This window comes from Artemia sp. Qi Xiang Cuo, chromosome 5, assembly GCF_049724085.1.
Source record: "Artemia sp. Qi Xiang Cuo chromosome 5, ASM4972408v1, whole genome shotgun sequence".
Classification (NCBI taxonomy): Eukaryota; Metazoa; Arthropoda; class Branchiopoda; order Anostraca; family Artemiidae; genus Artemia; species Artemia sp. Qi Xiang Cuo.
In genome coordinates this window covers 55566989-55594322 of record NC_142798.1, presented here as the reverse complement: position 1 = coordinate 55594322, position 27334 = coordinate 55566989, and the positions used below count along the sequence as shown (strand labels likewise).

At 35.7% G+C, this 27334-nt stretch overlaps 1 protein-coding gene across 1 annotated transcript in view; it reads left to right on the top strand.

The window, feature by feature from the left end:
* LOC148952291 (uncharacterized) overlaps nt 1–27334 on the top strand; it is a 110073-nt gene that overhangs the window by 61144 nt on the left and 21595 nt on the right. Inside the window, exons 5-7 of the mRNA XM_089089741.1 lie at nt 4237–4451; nt 18083–18312; nt 26378–26620. Coding sequence (XP_088945867.1) covers nt 4237–4451; nt 18083–18312; nt 26378–26620 — 688 coding nt within the window. The remainder of the gene's footprint in view (nt 1–4236; nt 4452–18082; nt 18313–26377; nt 26621–27334) is intronic.

Below are 27334 nucleotides of genomic sequence, written 5' to 3'. Positions count from 1 at the left end.
ACATTATAAGATAAACAGAATTTTTTAAGTGTTTTCTACCTTGAGAAATCGACGAAGCAATCCTTTACGTTCACTAAAATACAAAGGATATATTCTACATTTTAATGATGATGTATATATATATGATAAGAATTCTAGCTGATGGGCTTCTTGTATTTTTCAAATTTCAAATCTCAGGATTTGACCAGAAACCCGGATCTAAATCTTATGTTAAGTTTCACATCATCTTTTAGATCTAGCAACTGGGAAGAAGTAGAGAAATCAGGAGGGACCTGTAGAGGTAAGGAGCGGGACCTAAACCTGTATTTTAGTGCTGTAATGATTTGCAAAAGGTGTGGAATTCAGCTATCAAAAATGTATACAAGTTCATAAGTAATCAGCACCCTAGAGCAGAAGACAGAATGTAGTTGAAAATTTGAATACGCTTCTCTAGGTTCTAATTGGGCTGTAGCTCAATTCTGGAAAGTTTTATTCGTCTAATTAGACTGCTATTCTGAAACAGCAAAAAGCTCCTGGTCAAAAATTTTGAAATTGTTAGTAATTTTTAACTAATGAGCTTTGTTTGGCGTCCGTGTATAACAAAAGATCTAATCATACTTTTTTGGTTCTAGTGTTCCATGATGTTAAAATAACCATATATTGCTTATTGAAGTTTAAACGAGAGAAATAAGCAATAACCTGCATCGACATAATACAATACATAGTTTTTCATACAGATATTTTTTTCCATCTTTGAACAAATAATAAATTTATTGTGATGCAGTGACGCAGTGGGACTGGTCTCAGCCTGGTAAGAGAGAATCCAGCGTTCGAACGCAGCTACGACAATGCACAACAGGGCTTAGAATTTGAATCCGATGGTGAAATTATTAGAAAGCGTCGCCATGCGAATCCAAACAAGAAGAAAAAGATAATAAACTTGTCGACATATGAACTTCATAGAGTTCTTCTGCTACAAATAAAGCTTATCCAACATTTCAAACTAAATATGTTCAAGTTATTCTTGTCCATGAAAGGGCATGCTTTATTTGCCTGTTTTACCTAATAAAAGGTAAAGGCTAACTAAAAGTAGGTTACTGGAAATATATTTTGGCAAACTTTAAATTGGAATATACCATAAATAAAATAATCCAAGGGAGTTATTTATGCCAAAACTAAGACTTATGTAGGTGTTAAGTAACCTCAGATATTTTCGCGTCCTGGGAGCTCATGCTAAGCATGAATAAATTTTAAGTTTAAACATATCACCGAGCCCCGCCTGTTAGCATTATGAATACTTATTAAAGGTTTAAATAATTAACCTGTCTCTTGCTTAAAAGTATAAATTAACTAACTATATAGGCTAGGACACACCTATTTAAAAAGAGAAAGGACAGTTCATATTGGCCGTAATTGAAAATTACGGAAAGTGTTTAACACAAGCTTTTAATTTTTATAGAAGAGCGGAAAGCCTGAAACATAACTTTGAGAATATTTTGCTTCGATTATATGAAAATGTTCAAACTAAACCTTTGGCCTCTGCTGACCCCAAGAGATGACATAGAATCCTTCAACAACGGCGACTCTGCTTAGTGAAGGGAAAATTTTAGGTTTTAGATTCCCTCTCAAATTTTAGTAAAAATGTATCATCTAAATTCTGCTGCATAATCGCTTTAGGACAAATAACCACAGATATAATGTATAATAATGAGTTTTTATTTTTGTTGTTGTTTTTTTTTTACTTACGAAATATAAAATGTCATTTTCACCTAAATCGAAACACACCTGCTACCTGGGTTGTAACATTAAACACTTTCAGAGAACTACTTATGGTCCTAAGCCAGAAATGAATTGAAAGTTTTGTTTTTGTCATCAAGCTTTAAAGAAAATAGAAATTGGAAAGGAAAGACCCTAAAGATTGTATATTGATTAAGAGGACTAGGAGTCTTATGCGAAGGAGTAAAGAGCGAATCTCCGAACGACGTGGGGTGGAAGAAGAGCCTACATGGGCTTTTTTTTGGCATCCCTCTCTATTATGCTTAAAAGGGCAATTTCCTTAAAATGTTCATAAATATAAAGTAGCTGAGAACCAATTTCTGGAGTTTCCAGCCTCGGAATAGCCCCTTAGCCAGCGCACAATAGTGCTGCCTAAGTAGAGAGAGCGAAGTGGCTTGCATGCATTATTTTCTCCCCAAGCCACTTTGTCATAGGAACATTGGAGGGGGTTCGTTCTATGGGAAATTAGTAGTTGCGGAGTCCTTTTTAACAACCAAAAGAAATTGGAGGTCAATCAGCCCCGCTTCCATGTCTTTCTTAGTTGCCCTACACTCCCCCCCCCCTCTTCTCAACACCAATCAAAATTTTGAGTTAGCCACTTTGACGAAAATAGTAGAAGAGCCCAACAACTATGTCTCAGGGATTATATGACCCCACGGCCCCTGGGGCAGGTTCTGTAAATCGTGCAAGTATCCCACTTTTTAATTATAGGTTTTATTATTGGGTCATGGAGGGGTGTTTGATCCTGGTCTCCAAAAAGGCTAGGCGTTTTAAGGCGAATCTTTCAGAGAGTTCTAAGCTGGAACTTCCAAGGAATGCTGAGGGGGACGTTGAACTTAATCAAAAGACGTAATATGCATCCAGGTTCTTAAAAGGATATATCTGCGATACCGCAAAACCGGCCAAGGGTATCAAGTTGAAACTTTCAGGGAGTGTTGAGGAAGATGTTAAACTAGATTGAAATATACTTATTTGCATCCCAGCTGTCGAAAGGATGCGTCTCCTGTATCTGAGGAATGGCTAAGGGTATTAAATTAAAACTTTCAGGGCATGTTGAAAGGTATTTTGAACTAAAAAGATATATCTGCAATAAATCAGGAATGGCAAAGAATATTTACATTTGAAATAATCTGAATTTGAGAGAAGCAAATAATTAGACTTTGGTATATTGAAGGATACCAGGCATTACGAAGGATTGGGTGAACCAGTCTCTTAACCTCCAACGGTGGAAACATATCCACATCTGAATCATAACAAAAATAATCCCTTGGCTTAGTTAATAATTACAAGTAACTCTTTCAAGGTCCCACCAAGTCAGATAGCCAAATAAGGAAGAAGTGTCTACGGCAACTGCCCAAACAATTATTGGCTGAGGAAACTGACTATCATCTCCAGCCTTTTGAAGGGACTCCTCTTACTTGCTAGTTAGGGCCAACGTTCTTGACTAACTGCCTGCTGTACCCGTCTAACTGACCGTTTTTCAAAAGGACAGAAAGTTCTACAAAAATACGGTTCTATCTCGGTTTCTAGGGCTACAATCGGAGAAAGGTTGAGATAGCTAGGGCATGCTCTGTACATGAAAGATGACAGATTTCTGTAAATCGTCCTTTTTGGCAGACCATCCTGGTTCAAGCGCAAAGCAGGTTGTCCGCAAATCGAGGGGGAGAAGGTCGTAAGGAAGGATGTAAGAAAAACTAGGACTTTTTGAAAGGGTGTAAAGAGCGATGCTTTGAATAGATTGGGATAGGAGCAGGGTCCGTAGCTGTGTTGGCCTCAGGTGGCTTAGTGATGCAGCGAGTTGTTAACAGTAGTAGTCCGTTACTAATTGTAACGAAAGATTATGCTTCCTCTTGATTCAGTAAACCGAGTGCTTTGCCTGACATGCTTCAGCAGGGATGATATTCTACTTGGCAGGGGATTTTTTTGTGAAAAACAATGTTTAGTGTTCCTACCTGCAAAATTCTCTTTCAAGATAAAAAAAAACTAAATGAGAATCTTTCCTACTGAAAACCGTATTTTTGCATATTTATGACAAGAATTAATCAAAATGCTATGATAAAATGAGATATGGGCTTAAGTTCTAAACTATTAAAATTGCCACAATGCCAAACTGTCACCGGAGTAGCAAGATTGACTTAACTTGTTAAAAGGAAGAAAATTTATTTTTAATGTGTGGGTATTTATTAGGCTTGCTGCATTATTTCAAGCCTGAGGCGCAGAAAACATTTAAATAGGAAATCAGAAAATTGTATTAAAATGCTCCCAGCATGATTTAAGGTGAATTGTCATCCAAATACAATTTGTTTATATTCAGAATAAGACTTTCAAGCCATACATCATACTTTAGACGCTTGGAATATACCTAAGATCCAGTAATGTGGTCCTTTTTATACTATTTGCTATAATCGTATTTGTTTCAAACAACTAAGGAGAAGTTGTATGAAAAATTGCTTAATAATTAACAAAATCTCGTTCTTCCAGGAATGACGCACTCTACAAGACAACTACCACTACAACAGAGACACCTCCATTTCTTGGAATATTGAGGAATCAGAGACCAAGACGTCCTCATCCACAGTTAGCACGTTTAAGAAACTCAGAAGGTCCGCAATTTGAAGAATACGAAGATTATGATTTACCCGCAATACCTAAGCAGAGAGCTGAAGAGTCGAAGTTTCAGAAAGCTGTAAATTTAGGTGTGTACTTAGGACCTTTCAAACTCTTAACAATTAAAAGCTCTGGGGAATAAATAACTATTTTAAGAATTAGTTTTTGTGTAAATACTTCATCTATTCATAAACGATTAATGCTCGTCAAGTTTTCAGTTGCTCAAAGCTCTGCCTGTGAATACAAAATAGAACCTTTAATTTTTACTTTTAATGCGGCATTTATACTAGTGTTGAAACTGAATCACAAGGAGACTAATTCAGTTTTACACAATACAGTTTCGTCATAATTTTTTAAACTTCACCTCAAATAAATTCAGGTCTTAGGATCTTTAAACCTGGAAAAAACGAAATCTACAAGGTATTAATAGATATAGGTATGTCTTGTCAGGAATACAATTGTGTTCTTCACCTTCACCTGCTTATTACAATATTTCACATTAAATTGCTAAAAATAATGGTCACATTCTCAATCTACGCCCGGGGTCTTTAAATGTCAGAACAAAATTAATGTAATAAAAAAAATAAAAAGAGATTAGATGAAACAGGATTGACAAATAAGCAATTAGGCTTAGATAACAGATAGAAGAAAATTATTTCCCTGACCACTCAGTTCAACTACAGTAATTCAAAAGTTTTTATGTGGCAGTATTTTATAAAACTTATGTTTATACTCCATCCCTTAAACTAAGCAAAATCTATCAATGAGTCCAATTCATTTTTGTCTATGTTATTTGTTTCTCAAGAAATTTCGCAATCACTATTTTGTTCCAAAGGTGCGTTATATTCCTTTTCCACAAAAAATGGCCAGGAAATGAAGTTTTGACATACAATGTACTTTTGTCCTATCTTAGATGTATGAAAGAACCCCTAATAACATTGAAAAACTTGAAGTTCATTTTAAAATTTTAAACTCTCCTGTAAAATTTACGTCGTGTAGCAAGCAAACACCATCTGAGTTAAGACAGTCGACTGGGTGAAGTCCAAGAGGGTCACAGATAATCTGCAGCACTATCTGAACTTAACTTTTATTCTTGTTTATAAAACATAGATGTCAGTCGCAGAAATTCACGAAAATGTAGGGGGAGGGAAGCAGTTTTTCTAAATTTTTTTACGAAGACGCAAAAAGAGATGTTTTACAGGGGAGGGCATTTTCTTCTCCCTTCCAATCAGGCCCCCTTATAGATATACTAAATACACCGGTACTATGTTCTGAATGGACAGGGACTCTCATAAATAATATTTTGCTTTTTCTAAACACCAAAGGATTACGGCAAGCAGTAAAAAATGATTTTAGAAGTAAAATTTTCAATTCCATTACCAAAATTCATTATTATGAGATAAGATGGAACCTAATTCCAGTGTCTGCTAACCGGCTCTCATTATATATTTATTCTTACTATGATCGAAGCAAACAGACTCAATAAAATTATTTGCGTTTTATCTTTATAATCGGAAACGTGCATGACCAATGCACATCTGAAATGACCATCTCCAAGTGTGTAAAACTATGCTGTGACAAAAATCGGCCCAGGATTGCACAAAACCCCCTTTTATACTAGAGATCCCAGGGGCTTCTTGTTGTCTAGTTATAAGCCGACTCACGCACTTTGCACATTGCATGGCTTTTCTAGTATTGGTCTGCGAATCAATAGTTCGCATGATGAATTTTTACCGTTTAACTATAGTTATTCAGCTCCTGTTTCTATTAGTACATTTGTTATTTCTTGCGTTGATTTATTAATGTATCTTGGAACACGGTTCGCTTGTATGTTACGTCAGACAAGAGAGGCAATATGTTGTCAAACAGTGGAAAGTTTCCCGTCGAGTTATGGTTCGATTGTACCAAATCGGGGTGGATTTTACCGAAAAGATCTTGGAATGATTTTCTCGTCTTGTGTTGCGTCCCATGTTACATGTTTGTCGGGAGTACTCCTCCTCCTGACAGGAGAAGGTATGTTGCGTCTTAGGAAAACTTATTTTAATTTTGGTAAATATTTCCTATATCTTCCTTCTAGGCATAGTAATTCAAAAATAATTCAGAATTTCTATGTCCGGGATCCTTTCCATCATTTAGATAGTATTGAGCTCCGTGCTAAACGTAAATCAGTATTAGTAAAGCCACGCCTCGTGCCTCTTTTTTGTGAATAGTGTTTTTAAATGATTTCTAATGTCTAATCTTTTTTTCTTATTTCTTATAAACTCCACTTCTTCCTTTGTGTTTTTATAGTAGGTTTGTAAATACAAAAAAAAGTACGTAAATAAATAAAAGAAATGAGAAAAAAGATCATAAGAAATCCAAAAGAATGTAAGAAATATAGAAAAAGTACTAAGATATGAATAAAGGAGGTGTGAAGGGGAGGCCCTTAATAAAATTGCTTAAAATCTGGAAAATGTAGCCATTCGATATAGTATTAAAGTATTGCATTGGTATGTTGAAAAATTTAGAAGGAATAGTCAATCTGGACTTGTCGCAGCTAAAACTAGAAACGGGATCACATTTAGTGATAAGAAAAATATTTAGAGAGAAATGGGCAAAATATCTTTATAATGTTCGGAACCGTGAAAAAGTTACTGGAAACGATATAAAAAGGAAGGAAAAAATCTGTGACACTATGGAAGTGAAGGAATATCTATTTTGCGAGGAAGAATTAGAGACAGTACCAAAAGGATAAAAAAATAATTAAGTCTCAAGTTCTGATAGTGTAGTAAATGAGTTCTTTAAATATGATGGTAGTGAAGATAGTGAAGATTATGAACATGATTTTCGAAAAAGAGTACCTAGTGATATAGAAAAAAATTTATTCAAACCCTTCTTAAAGAAAGGTGATAAGATTGAGTGTGGTAGTTCTATAGGCATTACCTTGGTTTCTGTAGGAAGCAAATTACTTAGTATGGTGATACATTTTAGACTTAGAGATGATGATGATAAGGTTTGAAGAGTTACTTTTAGGAAGTGGGAGAGGATGCATTGACCAATTTTCATTTGTAGACTAATAATTGAGAAGTGCCAAAGTTATCAGACTCCTATAGCCCCGAGTTTTGCAGATTATGAGGAGGTGTTTGATTCAGCCGATAGAAGAGCTTTAGCGAAGGTCCTACCTTGTGCGGTATACTAGATAACACATTAAAGTGATTAATGCTATGTACAATAATAACAGTGTTGCGGTTAAGTTATCAAGTGAAGTTAGTAATTGGTTTCTAATTGAATCTGGGGTTATGCAGGGTTGCGTTCTATCCCCATTTATGATGAATCATTTTGGTGGAATGTGTCCTAGGGAACACGACAAAGGCTATGGGGGAGCGTGGAACCCGGGACGAGCGTGGAAAATGGGAAAGGAAAACTCTCCAAGACGTAAATTGTGCTTCTGACTTTAGTATCTCAAATGAAAATCTTAGAAAAATTAGTGATTTTCTGGAGGTTTTGAGAATTCAGGGCGTAAGAATAGGCTTGAAAATTAATGTTAAGAAGACTAAGTTGCTTACACTGGGACTAAGTGAAGTCGATAAGGTAATTTTGGGTAACGATATGATCAATCAATTAGGTAGTTTCTTGTACCTAGGTAGCGTTGTTAGTAAAAATAACAAAAGCAGTGAAGATGTTGAAAGTAGAATAGCCAAGGTCCAGGGCGTTTTTACACTGTTGAATAAATAAGGAAGAATAGGAAGATAAGTATGTGAACCATACTTAGAATTTTGGAAGATACAGTGATGACAGTGGTCAAGAAGGATTCTGAAATGTGGGCACTCTGAAAGACGAAGGAGGATTTGATTCTTTTGGGTACCGGTCTGGCTGTCAGTATTTCAAACAGCAAGCTATAAGAAAAATGTGATTCTATCTCACTCTCTGAGGCTGTAATGAGAGAAAGGTTGAGATGGACAGGACATGTTCTGTGGATGATTAATGACAGGTACCAACTTCTGACTGAGACAAGAATCTACAGAGCAAAAAAATTAAAACGAAGCATGCGAATAAAAGCTTGGATAGTTGATTTTCAGTTTTTTTTTTTGCTAAATCCTTCTTTTCCGTCAAAACTAAACTCGATTAACATAGCCTTTTAGTCATTTGATTTAATTTCTTTAGAGTGAACTAAAGACAAAAAAATATATTTTGGTTGAGGATAAACTCTTAAGAGAAGTTGAGTGTAAAATGAAGCTAAAATTGCTATGTTAAATATCGAATTAAAATTCTTTACAATTATCTAGTTAACAACAAACGTTAAAAGATAAAAGGAAAACAAAATATATTTAAAAGCCTTGGAATACTTGGAAAACTTTTGTTGTAAAACAGGAGACTGAAAGAAAAAAAGAAAAAAGATGAAAAAAAATCACTTCTGAGAAATTATAGAGACAAAACTCTATCTGTCAATTGGAATCAAAATTCATTTGAGGAACAAAAATTAAAGCCTTCTCATATCTTACATATTATCATTAAATCTGTAAATTTTCTGTTTTGCTGTATGTCCAATACAAAATATATAAATATGACGTTACTGAAGGTAGAACTCAATCGTTTCCAGGAATGGCAATATATAATGAATTCGTTTTAACTAGTTTTAACCACATTAGCATAAGCGTCAACAATTTATTTTTTGTCATAATAAACATTCTTGGAAATGAACTTCAGTTTCATGTCACCTTGCGCTGAGATAGCTTCTAAATGTTTATTTTTTTGATTTCCTAGTCTTTTTGTCTAATGAAATAGTACGAAATACAAAAAAGTACTAGTTCTAAAGTTTATTTACAAAGACTTTGCACCGTTGTAACTATTTACCAAGGCTTTTTATTGTCATACTTGTCACTATTTCTCATCAAAGGGGAATAGATGGCGTCAATCGACACAAGGCTGATTTCCAAGACTTCTTTAGTTATTCAAAATGACTTCTAGTTTGACAAGTAATCAATTAAGGGTTTTCTTAGATTCTCGCCCGTGTTAGCGGTGGCCGGCGTTTACCCCCACCCCCTCGAAAAATACCCCCTCGCGGAAAATAACCCCGGAAAATCCCCCCGCGAAAAATACACCCCCGGAAAATACCTCCTCCCGGAAAATACCCCCCACTCCCTGTGGAAAATACCCCCCGCGGAAAATACTTCCCCGAAAAAATACCCCCCCCCCCGGAATATACCCCCCAGAAAGTACCTCCCGTGGAAAATAAGGCTTTCCAAATTTGAGAATTTTATTTGAGTTTTATTTTTTAATTTCTGTTGGGGGAAGGAATTTCGGTACTGTTGTATTATATGCCACTCAATCAAGTTTACGCTGTGTAAAAATCGAGGACACATCGGTTTTTTCGTTAGTTTCTTCGTTACTTTAGAAATAAGTTTGGGCTATAGATTTGCACATTAGGGGGGGGGGGAATATAGCAGGTTTGCAGGCAAAATGTGTTTGATACAATTATTCTGCATATTAGATAGATAGATAGATAAGTGTATTTTAAAGCCAAATATACTGCCATGAACGCAGTAAATAACAAAAATGAAAGGCAAGAGTAACATAACTTTGATCAGCGATGAAAGAGTTCGTGGTAACGAACTGTAAAGAAAGAACGACCTGGCTCAATAGTAAACGAAACTCTAAAAAACGGAATTTTGATACCAGTAGATACATCAAAAGAACCGGATCTTTATGCTGATTTCAAATATATAAGTTTCATCAAGTTTAGTCTTACCCACCAAAAGTTACGAGCCTGAAAAAATTTGCCTTATTTTCGAAAAAAGGGGAAAACATCCCCTAAAATCAAACCACAAGATTAAGTTACGAGCCTGAAAAAATGTGTCTTATTTTTGAAAAAAGGGGAAAACACCCCCTAAAAGCGATAGAAAGCTAATGAAACTCAAACCACAAGTTTCGTTGTAACAGAAAACCCTGTTGTAGATATTTCAAGCTCCTATCTGCAAAAATGTGCAATATTGTATTTTTTTCCAGAAGAATGATCACCGATGCGTGTTTTTTTGTTTGTTTGTTTTTCTTTTTTTTTTTGATCGTATCGATCCATTAGTCCTAGAATATCGTGAGAGGGCTCATTCGAACGGAAATTGAAAGTTCTAGTGCCCTTTTTAAGTGACAAAATAAAATTGGAGGGCAACTTGGCCCCCTCCCACGCTAATTTTTCCCCAAAGCTACCCAATCAAAATTTTGAGGTATCCATTTTGTTCAACATAGTCCAAAAACTAATAAATGTCTTTGAGGATGACTTAATCCCCCACAGTTCCCTGGGAAGGGCTGCAAGTTATGAACTTTGCCCACTGTTTAAATATAGTATTGATTATTGGGAAGTATACAGACGTTTTCAGGAGGAATTTTTCTGGTGGGGGGGGGGGGTTGGGGGTTGTTACATGGAAGTATCCTTCCATGGAGGATATTTCCTTGGGGGAAGGGACATTTCTATGAAGGTTGTGCCAGATTTCCCAGCATTATTTAAAAAACGATCAGAAATTAAATAAAAAAACAAGTTTTTTCAACTGAAAGTAAGGATCAAAACTCAAAACGAACAGAAATTATTGCGCATATCAGGGGATTCGCCCCCTAGTCAATACCTCACTCATTACGCTAAAGTTTTTTTAGCACTTTTAAAGAGCTATCTATTTTAATTAAACAGCCTTTGTGATTCAGGGATTTGTGATTCGAACAGAATTTGAACTTTAGCGTAAAGAGCGAGGTATTGACTAGGGGACGAACCCCTTCATATACTTAATAATTGGGAGCAAGGGGGCTTGCCCCCCCTGGAAATTTGGGTCTATAAGGTAATTATAAGGAAACCAACGGAAAAAGAGCAGAATAGGGAAAAAATATGGACAAAAAATGTGTTTTACCCCGTTTTTATAAACAGTTGAGTCTAAAGGCATTAAATATTTTGGTGTTTGATAAAAAGGCTCAAAACTGTCGATATTGTTAAAAAATATCCGTCTAACGCTTCGGCATTGCTAAGCAGAACGGAATGCTGTGAGTTTATATCCTATTTTTTGTCAGTAGGCTATTGTTTTGTGTATTTTTTTTTGCAATTATTTACTTTTTTTAATTTTTATATACTTTTACTTTAACTGACATATGTTTTTTTATTGCCTTTAAAAAATGTTTTTCTCTAAGCTTAATTAAAAAAAAAAATCAACTAAAAGTAAGGAGCAACATGCTGGTAGATATGAGAATGTAATATTTTAGCTGAATAGAGAAACAATTTAATTAATTCCTGCTTCCCCTACCTCTTTCAACATATATATGAAGCCTCATAAAGAGTAAGCAGTTTTTCCATTAAAATGTAATTTTTTAGGTACACATTTTGCATGCAGACCCGCCATGCTTTACCCCCCCCCCCTAATGTGCAACCCAAATTTATTTCTAAAGTAAAGAAGCAACTAACAAAAAACCGATGTGTTCCCGAATTTTACACAGCGTAAACTTGAATGAGTGGCGCATAATACACAAGTACCAAAATTCCTTCCCCCTACGAAAATTAAAAAAATTAAGCTCAAATAAAATCCTCAAATTTGGAAAGCCTTATTTTCCATGGGGGGGGGGATTTTCGGAGGGTATTTTCCTTGGGGGGATCTTCCTTGGGCGGGGGGTATTTTCCGGCGGGCCTGGGGGGTATTTTCTGGGAGGGGGAGTAAACGCCTAGAACCGCTGTTAGCAGCGATTGAAATTGGTACTCCAACTAGAGCCAGCAGAAAATGATAAACTTTTATTCACGTATATAAGAAATGATGGTAAATTAAACCACTGAAAAGAGACCATTACATAACTAACATAACAGCTTTAATCTTTAATTAATCTAACATAACAGCAAGATATGCAATTGACTAAGCCTGAAAATGACGTTGGCATCTTAGTTTGTATCCCGATGTCTCTTTGAAGTGCTTTTTTTAATATTTTATATTAGTTTGGCTAATTTTTAGATATTTTGCTTTCTACGGTACAAACCTTTGAAGCTAACGGATAAAATCAAACACAAGGCCAAGCTCGTGCAAATTTGATTAATTAAGCCTTTATATAGTCATAATTATATTCACCAAGACTTTATCTTCATAATTTTTCAAACTCTAATGAAATAGAAATAGAAATCATCGGCACACGCCAAGTTGATTTTCAGAGCCGGCTAAGTTAGTTGGTGACTTACACGTTAACCAGTAGTGATCTATCCATTTTCCGAAATTTAGTTTGCTGTTGAAATAAATAATGACCTTAAAAAAAGCAGCAACAAATGTTTAAGTTATGTTAACGTATATAACATATATACGTATATAACATATATAACATATATCCATGGCCCATGGGGCTTTTGTGAGAAATATATCTATCTATCTATATTAGTTAAAGAGAAAAAAAAATATACTAAAGGTATTGTCTATAACCGACTCAGATTGTACTAAATTTCACGAGAATATTTGATTTTCCAGTTAACTGTTTAACTTAACAATTCCGTTCCTGTCTCAAATAAATAAAAAAAAACAAGTTTTTTTAACTGAAAGTAAGGAGCGACATTAAAACTTAAAACCAACAAAAATTATTCCGTATATGAAATAGGCTGTCCCCTCCTCAACGCCTCTCTCTTAACGCTAAAGTTTTTCATTGTTTAAAAAAAAAATAGAGTTTTGAGAAAGTAAAACTTTAGCGTAAAGAGTGTGGTGTTGAGGAGGGCACACCCTCTTTAAAATATGGACCAGTTTCTGTTCGTTTTACGTTTAAATGTCGCTCTTTACTTTCAGTTAAAAAAAATGTTTTTTCATTTAATTTTTGAACGTTTTTGAATAAACACAGGTTTTGATCTTGGCTCACCGTACATGAATAATTAGAACAAAGTTTGAATATTAATTTACTTTTATTTGGTTAAACGGCTTTCTCGAAACTTGTTTAATTTTATTTACGAACGTTTTTATTAGTAATAAATATACGTAACTTACGAATTAACTTACGTAACGAACTTCTATATTCATATATTTGTAATACGTATATTAGGGAGTTCGCCCCCTAGTTAATACCTTGCTCTTTAAGCGAAAGTTTGAATTTTGTTCCAACTCTTTAAAAATTACAACTTAATCACACAGGCCGTTCATTAGAATAAATAGCTCTTATGAAAGTACTAAAAAATCTCTTCCTTAAAAAACGAGGTTTTGACTAGGGGGTGAACCCAATCATATATGTTATATTTTATGTTCGTTTTTAGTTTTGATGTTGCTTCTGTTGCAGTTGAAAAACCTATTTTTTTATATTTAATTTCTGATCTTTTTTTTAAATAATACTGGGAAGTCCGGCGTCCCCTTCATAGCAATTTCCCTTCCCCCATGAAAACTTCCTTCATGGAAAGATCCTCCCCCATAACCCCCGAACCACACACCCCCCCCCCCCCACTACCAGGAAAAACCTCCCCTGAAAACGTCTGTATACTTCCCAATAACCAATACTATATGTTAACATTGGGTAAAGTTCATAACTTTCAGCCCTCCCTCTGGGAACTTCGAGGGATTAAGTCATCCTAAAAGACATACTTATAATATTTTCGAACATGCTGAACAAAATGGCTATCTCAAAATTTTGATCGGGTGACTTTGGGAAAAAAGTGAGCGTGGGAGGGGGTCTAGTTGCCCTCCATTTTTTTTGGTCACTTAAGATGGGCACTAGAACTTTTACTTACCATTCCAATTAGCCCTCCCACGATATTCTAGGACCACTGGGTCAATACGATCACCCCTGTGAAACAAAAAAAAAATACAAAAAAATAAACACGCACCCGTGATCTTTCTTCTGGCAAAAATTGCAAAATTCCACATTTTTGTAGATAGGAGCTTAACCTCTACAGTAGGGTTCTCTGATACGCGAAATATGATGGTGTGATTTTCATTAAGGTTCTATAACTTTTAAGGGGTCTTTCCCCCTTTTTTTCGAAAATCAGCCAAATTTTCTCAGGCGCGTAACTTTTGATTGGTAGGACTAAGCTTGATAAAACTTGTATATGTGAAATCAACATTAAAATTTGATTATTTAGGTGTATCAATTTGCATCAAAATAAAGTTTTCTAGAATTGTCGTTACCAGCAAGCCGTGTTACTCCTTACTTACAGTTCGTTGCAACGAACTGTTTGATGCTGGGATTTACCTTCCAAAAAAATGAGCTTGTATTTCCCGTAGTGTAGTTAAAATATATCCTTTCGGCACAGAACTCCGGAGGAGGTTTAGTCCCCTAAGCCTTCTCAGTACGTACACCATTCATATTTTCTCAACAAAGCTACCTTTCCACCTGGTTGTCTTAAGGTCATGATTACTTACATTGTTGGGATTAAAGGACAATTTTTGCACTTTGGCTAGTAAAACTGACAAATCATTACCTTGATTTAACTGTGCACTGGATGGCTGCAATATCCTGATTTGGAGATTGACATAGAATTACTAAGTATGGAAGGTAAATTCAACTCGGTATGGAGTGTAAAACTTGGCTCGTGTCATATGGTTTTTAAAGGACAGATTTGCTTTCTATTGATACTTGTGCTCATTACTGTCTTAGGAAAAAGAAAGGGTAGCTACCGCTCGGGAAGTTATGATGGTCAGTCTGACTAAAGATTTGCCATACCACCAAGAAGTTTAAAATTTCACTTCTTTACTGAGATCTCTGCGATTTGTATCTATTTCATTTTTCCAAGTCTGTGTTCTTTCATTTTGCCATGGATTAGACATATATATCGAATGCGTGGCTCAACCAGATCTTTGAACATAACACAGCATATATTCAAATTGCAATGCTATTGGCGTATCCTAATTGACCCAGGGGCAGGTCATTTATTTCAGAAAGTGAAGAGAATGGTTTTGGGAGGGATTTCGTGCAATTGATCTGTTTTGAGTATTAGGTTGGTCAGTTAGGAAATTGGTAAGAAAGAATGGTAGTAGGCTTTGCGTCATATTTTTAAATTTAAATTGGACATTTGACCTTGTTAAATGGTATCTATTGATGAAGGTATGGTATCTATTGATGATTGTAGTTCTTATTTGTTAAGCTATTGTTTGGAGCACATCATGTAACACAGTTTATGTTGAAAGTAGCAAGAAAATTCTCCGGTATGATTTGGTCAAATCTGGAGGGGAAGCATGGATGTTCTATTCCTCCACGATTATTTTCAAGTTGCGTAAATGATTTGCCAGTGTATTTAAAGTTAAAGAGAGCTCCTAAGTTGGTAGTTCATATATATATATGAATTGTATCTGTTAATGTTCGTGAATAATATAGCATTAATGCCAGAATCAGGGGATAAACTGCAACATATAGTTGGTTGAACAAGCGACTATTTGAGGAAGAAGAATATAAGTCTGAACGTGAAGAAGTCGGTACTGGTGTTGTTCAGGAAAGGAAGAAGGGGGACAGAAAGAGATAGAGTTCAGTGTGAAAATATACGTCTGGAAGTGAAATAAGACTATATATATTTGGGCTGTAATTTGACAGCGAACGGTAAGTCCAGTAGCGCATAGAGATAAGCTTAGAAAAGGAAAGCGAGGCTCTTTTCTTGTGACTGCTAGGCAGTTAGCAAGATAAAAAATGTAAAGGTGCACAAACAAATATTTCTTTCTAAAATAGTTCAGGGTATGCATTATGCGTGTGAAAGTTGGAGATATAATAATACGCGTAAACTTAAGTGTGCTTGGGTACAGTATTTTGAAAAGTTCTTGGCGTTTGTAGATTTTTGAGTAATATGGTAATTTAGGGAGAAATAGCATTAATGTCATTGAGAAGTAGAAGACTGTTAGCTATTGTTATGCTTAGATTAAAAGTTGTGTAGATGGCAAGTTTTTTTCTTGCAAAGCAGCGTATTCAGATGCTCTGCGTGAAGATAAGAATGATTTATGGCCAAAAAGAATAAAGAGAATTCTGGATGAATATGGTCTGAGTGAGCTGTGGAACGAGGACCGGACGTGGACCAAGATGTCAGTGCAGTACCAAAAAGAGTGAAAGAGAGGTCATAGGATCAGGAGATTCAGATGTGGCACAAGATCTGGCAAAGACTCCATCACTAAAATTATAAGCACGCCGATCCTCCATGAAATATACCCCCTCCCCCCCCCCCCATTCACGGGAAACTCATTCGTGGAAATTCCATCCAACTTAAAGTGCAACCCCCCGCCCCCGTCAAATTCCCTACAGACAGTTCCATCCTCGCTGAGAATCCCCAGCCCTCTGTGTAAAATTTCTTGTGGACGATTCAGCCTAAAAAAATTTCTGTAGCATACTTTTATTTAAAAAAGGCTTTAATTTCTAGTCGGTTTCTTAGTCACTCCGAAAAAGCCCCCTTCTGTGGAATTTTTTCCCGGATATCAAAACACGCGGAAATAGCCCCCGGATAATTCCCCTGGGACATCTCCACATGCAAGATAGACTTCGTAAAAAGAATGCAAGACAATTAAAAAGAATTTCGCATAGGAATTCTGTCACATCTTCCCAGTGTAAAATATCCTCTGGAAACGACCCTCCCCAAGGAATATTCTCACTATGGAAATACACCTCAAGGACAAAATCCCCATCCCCCCCCCCCGAAAAATATCTGTATACTTACCAATAACAAATACTTTGCGTAAACAATGGGCAAATTTCGTAACTTACAGGCCTCTCCCCACGGACTGTGGAGGGTCCTTTACCCTTGTATACATAGCTATTTCATCTTTAAACTATACTGAACAAAATGGCCAGCTCCAAATTTTGATCAGATAACTTTGGGGAAAAAGGAGCGTGGGAGGGGGGCCAGTTTCCTTCCAATCTTTTGGTCACTTAAAAAGTGCACTAGAACTTTTAGTTTAGGCTTGAATACACCCTCTCTCGATCTTCTAGGACGATTAATTTCGATAAGATCACCCCTGGGAAAAAAATGAATAAAAACGCATCCGTGATCTTTCATCTGATAAACATAGCAAAATTTCACATTTTTGTATATAGGAACTTCTAACTTCTACACTAGGATTCTCTGGTACGCTGAATCTGATGATGAGATTTTCATTAAGATTTCTTGAATTCTAGGGGGCTTTTCTTCTCTATTTCAAAAATGAGGCAAATTTTCTCATATTTGATGAGTAAACTAAACTTGATGAATCTTATATATTTAGAGTCAGCATAATAAGCTGATTCTTATGATGTATCTATTGATATCAGTTTTTTAGGGCTCCAGTCACTATTGAGCCTAGTCACTCCTTACTTACAGTTCGTTACCACGAACTGTTTGAAATAAAATTACAAAGCAGAAAGCTACGCCACATTTGTCCATACTAACTTTATTTTAAATTGGACAAAAGTGACGTAGTTCTCTGCTTTGTTATTTTATTTCATTGAAGGAATCTTAGTCGCTTATCTAGATTCTAATTGAGAAGTTTAGATTTTGGGTGAGTGGCTTACCTTTTTTTCTTTGGGTTTATTGTTTTGAATTTAGTTTTTTCTACCTGTTATTTTGATCCCCATTACTTTTTTTCTGGTCTAAATTGTTTTAATTTTCGCTCAGGAAATGAGAACTTGATTTTTTCAGACTTGCGGAAGAAAGGAAGCAGCTGTCTTCTTGAAATATCCGCTTTTGTTGCTTCTAGTATTTTCATTGGCCTTATAAAACCCCATTTTCGCTTTTCTTCTCTTTTATTTTTTGTATGTATACTTTTTTAGGAAGAATACAGTCTTTTTTTTACATATTCAGTATTTATTTTAGAGCAAATACCGATCCAAGACACGTCATCTCAGAAATTGAGCCAGGAGTTGAGTGAAAATGGAATTGTAGCTTCCTTTCCTGTTCGAGCTGGTACAGGCCAAGGAAGACTACGGGCAATAGCTCAAAGAAGAAGAAGACCAGGTAGACCCAATAGGAGACGACCATTTAGGCCTGTTTACTATGACGATTACTACGATTATTATGACGAGTATGCGGACACCGATAAAGACGTAAGTTTCATATTTTTAGTGTTAATGGCTTTTATTGTAGTTCGGTGAACCTTAGATTATGAATAGGTACGTTTAGAACTATATTTTGTGGCGAATTTTTTTGTCTTTGTATCAATAAACAGAAACATTTGTAGCTCTAATTTAAAACGAAATGCTATGTCAACTAAATTCACACCGCTTCTTTGTCTTAGATTATGTTTTCGAAATGTATGAATAATATAAAAAAGAGTGAAATCCTAGAGAGATCTGGCGTTTCAAAGATATATGCTAGCTGGTGAAATTTCGGAACATTATCAGCCCGACTAATGCAAACATTCTCCGTTGAATTAGGAAGATGAACTCGGGAGAATATTGTGATACATAAGTAATACCTATAGCCTACAGGCGTATTTTGCAACTTATGTCAGTTTATCAGAGATAATACTCATAGGTTGTATTCTAAACTTTTCAAATTCAAAGTCATTTTTCTATTATTTTATCTATTATTTTGTTTCTTGATTGCTATTTTCAGCTTTTATGAATCGTCAATTCCATAAGTCAAACAGTTCGCGGTAACGAATTGTAAGTATAAAGTGATTCGTCCCAGTTGCAACCAGAATTTTAATAACAAAATATACATAAATACTCAAATATGACAATACTTACAGTTTACATTCTAGAGTTTTGAAATTGCAATATATATTTTTTTTTCTTATAATTTTATTTCTTGATTGCTATTTTCAGCTTTTCTGTTTCATCAATTCCATAATTCAAATAGTTCGTGGAAACAAACTGTAAGTATGGAGCGACTCGGCCCATTAGTAACCTAAACTTATAAAATTCATTGAGCGTAACGTTGCACATCAAAAGTAATGAGCTTGAGAAATCTTTGCCGGATTTTCAGAAAAGGAGGGAAAAACCGCCGAAAAGTCAAGGGATCTTAATTAAAATTACACCATTAAATTCAGCTTATCAGAGAACCTTATTGTAGAGATTTCAAGTGCCTATCTGCAAAGGTGTGGCATTTTATTTATTTTTTTGCCAGAAAAAAGATCACGGATGTGCGTTTATTTGTTTATTATTTTCCCAGGGGTGATCTTATCGAATTAAAGGTCGTAGAATATTGGAAGATGGCTCTTTCGAACGCAAACTGAAAGTTCTAGCGTCCTTGTTGAGTGATCAGAAAGGCTGGAGGGCAGCTAGCGTCCCTCCCACCAACTTTTTCCCTGGTCAAAATTTTGAGATAGCCATTTTGTTCGGCATAATTGAAAGGTTCAATAACTATACCCCAGGGGATGACATATCACGGCATAAGAAAGAATCTTAGAGCTTAGTTTGATTCCTATTGGTCTTCAAGGGTTACCTGCATGGATCTACTTTCCACTCATCATATCAAGTTGAGTTTAGCTTCCCTAAAGCCTCAGTTCTAGGGTCAGATCTGCTCTTATTTTTTTACCAATTATGCAAATGTTATGGTTTTGAAAAAAAATTTAATAGTTCTTAGTCATCTATATCACCCCCGAATCTTTCCTTGCCCAAAAATGTAGACCTTCGACAATAGATGAAGACACTCTAGTTGCATTTGCTGGGTACATGACCCTTGGCGCTGCCGTCAGAACGGAGCCTGAGATCGTTATCAATTTTACCATTTTGTTTAAGAGTGTTATTTTATGGTTTTGACGTAATTACCTGGCCCTAAATGTTGCCAAGTTGAATTTCCTGATTGTCTTGTGAGTTTATCATGCTCGACAGTCGAAAATTCATCTGTCAAGGATTTCTCTCAGTAGACTTAGTGATTGGTATGTTTGGCTCCTAGGTATTCTTCTTCATGATAATCTTTCCCTGGGACATCATATTAGTGTAATTAAAACCAAAATATAGGAGGTCTTGGTGTTCTTCGACAGCTCAAATTTCTGGGTCAATTCTAAAAAAATTAATTGTTTAATTCAGCCTTATGTCTCTTATTCTCTAAGTCTATGAATGTCAACTTTTTCTTCCTGTCTAATATCACTCTCTAAGATATATGAGAAAGCAATATGCCTAAAAGCAACTCTGATAAGCGTTATACACCGGATAACCAATTCGGCTTCAAGAAAGGAGTAGATCACGACCATGCCCACCATTTGATTGCTAATTTTTTTCTACATGCTATTGAGCATAATGAGGTATTATATTTGCTGCGTTAGACGTATCTAGAGCTTTCGAGTACATCCGCATATCTTATTGTCTGCTTATATGCGTGCAATTAATATTTGTGTCATCAAGTTGATACGTGATATGTATAAAAAGCTAAATGCCAGAGTTAAGGTCACCATCTCACCTGGTACGGTGGAACTTACTCCTTCAATTCCAGTAAAAAAAAAGGGTATTAGACAGGACACTGTAACTTCTCCGCCTCTGTTTAATAATGCTGCCATTGTGTCACAACGGAATGTTCTAACCGCATGTATATTTAAAGGTATTGATGTTTCACTAGCTAACTATGCAGATGGCATCCTTGATATTAGTAGAACAGCCTTTGGAATTGAGAAAAATTAACTCTCGATAGGGTGTATAAACGTATTGGCCTTCCATTTAATGAAAGTAAGACTGAGTTCTTGGTGTTCAATCACCGCTCAGATTACCCGACAAATGTTAAGTTAGGTGAACATGTTATTAAAACACAAAATACACTGACTTATCTTGGTATACCGATTGGGTCAAATCTTGCGTCAACTTCTGAAGGATTTTTTTTTGCCAGAAAATGTAGGAATGCGTATGGCTTACTAGTTGCATTAAAGTTTAAATTTGAACACCGTATCTTAGCTAGCGTTTATAATGCATTTGTTGTTTCGCATCTGCTCACCCTTGCGCCATTTTGGTCTTATTTTACTGCTTCAGGTTTTAAGGATATACGGAAGTGTTTTTACAAGTATGCGAAATATTTTCTACGGCTGCCTCTCTGGACTAACAACAGCTCCCTATCCAAGCGGTACGGAGTTGCTAGTCCAGTGTCCGTGGTGCAGAAGAGAAATGAGAAATATCGGAGGCAGGTTATTGGTGAAAGAACCTCTGAAATTTTTCTTTGTCGGTCATGCGTTATGTTCTTACATATGACTGCCCTTATTAGTATTTTTTTTTCTTGTCAGTTCTTCTTTGTTTTGGTTTTGTATATATTTGTCAGAATTTATTTGTTTCTTCTTTTCTTTTCTTTTATTACTCCATCAGTGTGGTATTTTACATTTATGATGACCAATAAATTTATATTATATTATAATAATCCATGAGACAAGTAGTCCTGTTAATAAGCCATTGCTTGATTTAAACCACAATATTCTTTCATGTGTATATTTCGTTATTCTCCAACTGTACGGTGATTTCTAATCAATCAGATCAGAATTCAATCCTCTGACTACCTCTCGTATTGCCTGGATTGCTCTGCCTGAGTCAGCTAAAAAGTATAACTCATTCGGTGCCTTCAGGAAAATTGTAGCAATGTTTTTGATCTTTGAATGATCTTTTTTCTTTTTTTTGGTTATTTTTTATTGGTGCTAGGTGGTTGATGTCTCTGGGCCAAGTTATAAATGCATGTTTGTGTTGTTTCTTGGGCATGACGCTTTTCTCTGAAATGGTTTTTATCGGGTAATCAGTGGTGGATGGGTGCTTGTCATTTTCCTTTTTAGACCTTGTGTTTTTTCTACGTTATATTGTTTTTTTCTCTTTTCCTGCATTCCTAGCCATGTATTTTTATTGTCTAGATTTACTGCTGAGTTGTTGAATAAGTTCATTTATCTCAATTTACCTTTTCCGATGTCCAAAAATCAAGCACTAATCGCCAGTGATCTATTGACAATTCCTGGAAATCTAGCTGTATCTTCCCAGCATTTAGCATGCTTACCTCAAAGCAGTTTGGATACTCCTAGTTGTGGACAGCGTTCTGTTGGATCTTTGATGTTTGCCTATGATTTTCTTCTTTTTTTGTCTCTTTACCGAAGTTGATATTCTGAAACATGCGTAGCCGACGTTAACAACAATTAGATTGTCCTTGTAAAATTTGCTTTATTTTTACGTAAGTCTTGCACGTAAGTCTTGTACGCAGGATGCTATATTAACTATGGTACAATTTATTCACGAGTGTCTGGACAAAAAATGGATACCGGCGAGTATATTTTTGGACCTTGAGAAGGCCTTTGATTCGTTAAGCCATGAAATATTGTTGTATAAATTAAACCACGGTGGAATACGAGGACCAGCGCACGGTTTTATCGCATCTTACCTAAGTCGTCGCTCCCAAGTGACTATGATCAGCGACACAGTTTCGGATCCATGTCTGTTGTCGAATATTGGTGTCCCGCAAGGCTCAATCCTGGGACCACTGCTTTTTTAATATATATAAATGACCTTCCATCAGCGACAGAAAACCTTGGTCTGAATGTTCTTTTCGCTGATGATACCGGATCATCACTTACTGGATATTCGGAAGAGGATGTCAATGAGAAGCTGCAAATCGTTTTTTCACAACTTCTTGTATGGCTAAAAGCTAATCGTTTGTCACTAAATGCATCAAAAACCAAATTTATCATTTATAGTAGAATTGGGCAGAATGCTCAAGGAATTTCAACTATATTTGATCATGCTACAAATATTCAAATTCAAAGGGTAACTTCGTTCCTGTATCTGGGTATTATTATTGATGAAAATCTGTCATATAATGAACATTGTAATAGATTACGGGTTAAAGTTGCTAAGGGGTTGGTATAATGCAAAGGTTTCAGCATTTTTTTCCATATGAAATCCTACGTCTAATTTATTTTGCGTTGGTTCATTCCCATCTAATGTATTGTCCTCTGATATATTTGGCAACATTCAGATGTCATGTGAAACCGATACAAATTCTTCAAAAACCGGGCTCTTCTAATTTTAAAGAAATATTTACCATCACCGTCTTCGTATCCTAATAAGAGTAAAACTGAAACTTTATATCTTCTAACTAATAATTTGCCTGTTTCACAGATATTCACCCTCAATTCTTTTTTATTTAAGGTAAAATATGACCGGTCAGAACTACCTACGTACTTTCGTTCGAATAATTTTTTCCCTGTGCAACATGCCCATTCTTATGAAACCCGACATAAATGGAATATTCAGCACCTAAAATTAAGCACAGAGAGATCACGGTTCTCACCCTTATTTTCAATCACGGGTTCATGGTGTGTTCATCTACCATTTATTGATTGCAGCAAATCTCTTCCAAATATAAAAAAGCAACTTCATTCTATCCTTATAAATAATTTTAAGAATTAATAATATTTTGAAAATCTGGGTGCATTTGATATTATTGTTTTGTTGGGTGTTTTGCCCTGTGTGTTGCCGGTTTTCGGTTACCCTTATTCGCCCGTTGGTATTTTTTTTTTTTTTTTTTTTGGTTTTTTCGGTTGATCTTTGCCCGTTGTGGGTGGGGTTTTGGGGTGGGTGTCCGTATATTGGTGAGTCATGGAATAAATATTATTTATTATTTTGTTGTTAAACAGGTTTATTCCGATTAATGTACCGGGTTTTTGTCATTCGACCTTGTGTCTCCGGCGTTTACCCTGTATTTATGTCTATTTTGTACAGATATTTTAAAATTAAACCTTGAACCTTGAACTGAAAAATGAAAATAAATCACAGAAACTGATGATTTTATCGAAGGAAAAATTCACCAATCTAGTTTCATGTCAAATGTAAAGAATATTTCAAGAGGAGACAAAGGTTTGAAAACAAGAAATTCTCTGAAAAAGTGTCGTATTTTCCCATTCGTGAGTAGCTTCTCAAACCTGCAGCCTATGAGTTTCAAAAAAAGCTAAATTTTGTACTTTCGTACTTGCTTGTACTTGTTGCGGGACCAGGCACGGACGCCTCACCCGTTATCTAGAAGTCTACGTATAATTGACTCCCATTTGTCGCGATCTTGTGCCAGCTCTTCAGCAAACCGGAGCCAGCAGCTCTCCCACTTTCTGCCAAACTTTCGAAATCCACAAAATGGGGTCGAGGTCGTTTTTGGCAGTTGTCCAACAATTCTTAAATTGACCGCCAGGTCGCCTGCGCCAATCTGTTAACGGGGCAGCTAGAAGCACTTGCTTTATGATGCGGTCAGTGGGTCTTCTAAGAACATGACCAAGCCAACGCAGTCTTCTCTGTTTGACAATCATGACGGCGGGTTCGATGTTACAGCAGTGGTGGCGCACATCTACATTCGAGATTCTGTCGGAGTATCGAATCCTCAGGATTTGTCGTAGAGTGGTGGTTAAAGCCTTCCAAATCAGGAAGATGAAGTGCCTTCAGGGGCCAAGTTTCGACTGCATAGAAGAGAACAGATCTAACAGCCGCTTTATAGACAGAAATTTTTGTCTTCATGCTTTATCTCCCACCGGATCCACAAACGGCGGCGGAGTTGTGAGAAGATGGCTTGGGCTTTGTTGGTTCTGTTCTGTACGTCAAGGTCACAGCCTCCTCGAGGATCTATTATTGAGCCAAGATAGGTGAAGCTGTCGACTTTTTCCAATTCTTGTCCGTAAAGCACAAGCTGATAATCCGACTGTATATTTAGGTCCATGACTTTAGTTTTGGCTGTATTGGTTTTCATACCCTGTAGCTGAGAGAAAAATTTTATACCTTATATTTAAATTTTCAAATAAAAACATGGTAAATTTTAATGGAATGTAAAACAAAATAAACTAAACCTGTCGAGGGTAGAAATTTTTTTCATTTATTCTTTTATTTTAAATTTAAACAACCGTCATTGTTTATCTACTCGTCCATAACAACTGAGTCCTTTTATTTTTCAGCTACTGGTAGGTAACTGACAAGAAAAAAAAGTCTAAATAAATAAAAACGAATTCGTGTCTGTCTGTCTGAAATTACTGTCTGCATTACTATACTTTTCACCCAATCGCCAAGAAACTTTAAGATGTTGTTGTGTACACTCTTGCAAAGGTTTTAGGCATAAAATCCCCCCTCCCAAAACGCACTTAATAATTTTTTCGTTGACTGAAATTACAGACCCCTCAACACAAATACTCGACAGTTCCTTCCGGTCACATTTTTCACATTTTCTGAATATTCATTTAATGGGTCAGTTAATTATGAATTTTGTTATCTAACACACTTCTAAAATTAGAAAATCTCTTTTCAGTAAATTATCTGAATTCGAAATAATTGTCGAAAAGGGGGACTTTTCGAGGGGTGTTTTCCGTGCAGGAAATTGTTAGGCGGAGGAATTCTTCAGGGGAGGAAAATTTCTATATTACAATTAATTTGATTTGCTTATCATTATCTGGCTCTTTACATATGTAACCCAGATAAATTAAAGAGGCAATTTATATAATTATAGAGTAAAGGACAACTTTATTCAGTCTGGACTAAGCCTTGGATTAAGTCTATTGTGGAAATCATGACGTTTGAAAAGAACTTTTACGCGGGAGGACTTTTTCAAATGCCTATAAATCTAAAGATACGGCCGTTATTAATGCGCCGCGGGGAATTTTCCGCGGAGGTAAATTTTCCATAGAGGGAGGGGGGCGGGGTCTGAAGGGGAATCTCAATTGAATTTTTTTTTCTTTTGAAATTGCAGCAACGCTCTGCGGGTAGACTAGTTTGCAAATAAAAACAAAGTAATCAGAATAGATCATTAAACGAAATAAACCAAAACTACAGAGTAGAAATTTGTTTACTTGATGTGTGTTTGCAGGATGCTTAAGTTTTTTCTCGGTACTTTAATAAACAATAATCATTTGTGAGTTTTTAACACGTGATGTATAAGTACGATACCTAATAGTGAGTATGGTAAACGCATTTGTGAAAAGCGGTAAATTTCTAATTTGTTGGATTTGGGCTATTGATTGACTATGTCGATGTATTCTGGATGTTGTGAGAGCTAGACAAGTACCCCTAATCCAGACATTGCTAAAATTGTCTCTGTAATTTCTTCAAATTTTGGTACGAGATACTTCACTTATCTTTATATATTTTTTTTCTTGACAAAAAAATGCCGGATCTCCACAAAGCAAATTCTTGCGTTTGTGCCTGCTTAAAAATATTTTATACAGAATTATTTATTTGTTTCTAGGATTACGACTATGACTATTCAAATAACAGATTTTCCATCAGAAGACCAGGAAAAAGGAGGCCAAGTCAGGCAAAAGTAAATGAAGGAAGTCAAGACCAAGGAAAAACATTGTCAGATCAAGAAAAAGAGCTACCAGCTAGGTCAAAAAATGTTGAAAATAGCTCAGCTGATGCTGTAGAGGCACAGGAGTCAAAAACCCAGTTATCACCAACTCCAGAGGAGAGAAGAAGATTATTTCAGCAGGTATTTTATCTATTCTATTAATAAAATAAAATAAAGGTACTATTACTAACGTCAGCCGTAAATACTAATGATGATTTGAGGTGTATTTTTGGTAAGATTTTTTTTATTTTTAGATACAAATGCAAAAAATTTTCACGGTTTGTGTCCAATCCATAATTATGTCTCTGATGAGTAATATTTGCTTCATAGGACTTCAATAAACCTGGTTTTATAGCAGGTGTGACGCCCTTTTTGAATATTTCAATAAGAAAAAATTATGGTAAGTGTCTATGTCGAGGTTTGGCAGTATATGCGACTTGTGTTATGAAGATAGGTCATGATACGATTTTAGTGTGTATATCAAAATGGTATTTGGAATTGTAGTGGTAAATTTTGTAGTACTTCAGTTTTGGTTACTTTAGACCTTCATTATATTCAATTTTTTTTTTTTTAAATAGCCAACTACAGCGGCTACTACTAGCCATTTACCTGGTTTTAACATTGAATATTTCGATTTTGATGTGAATATAAAGGAAAAATGAAATTGCTGTAAATGACATTACTGAATATTCCTGTTGAATTTACGTCCTTTCAGTTAGTATTGGCATTAGAGCCACGGAAACCTCGGCGACTTTACTTGACAATATCTTATTGAAGTTTAAACCTCAAGTCATTTGTGATTCCAAATGATGTTTTTCACCATCGTGGTGTCTTACTACCGCCACTACTACTAGT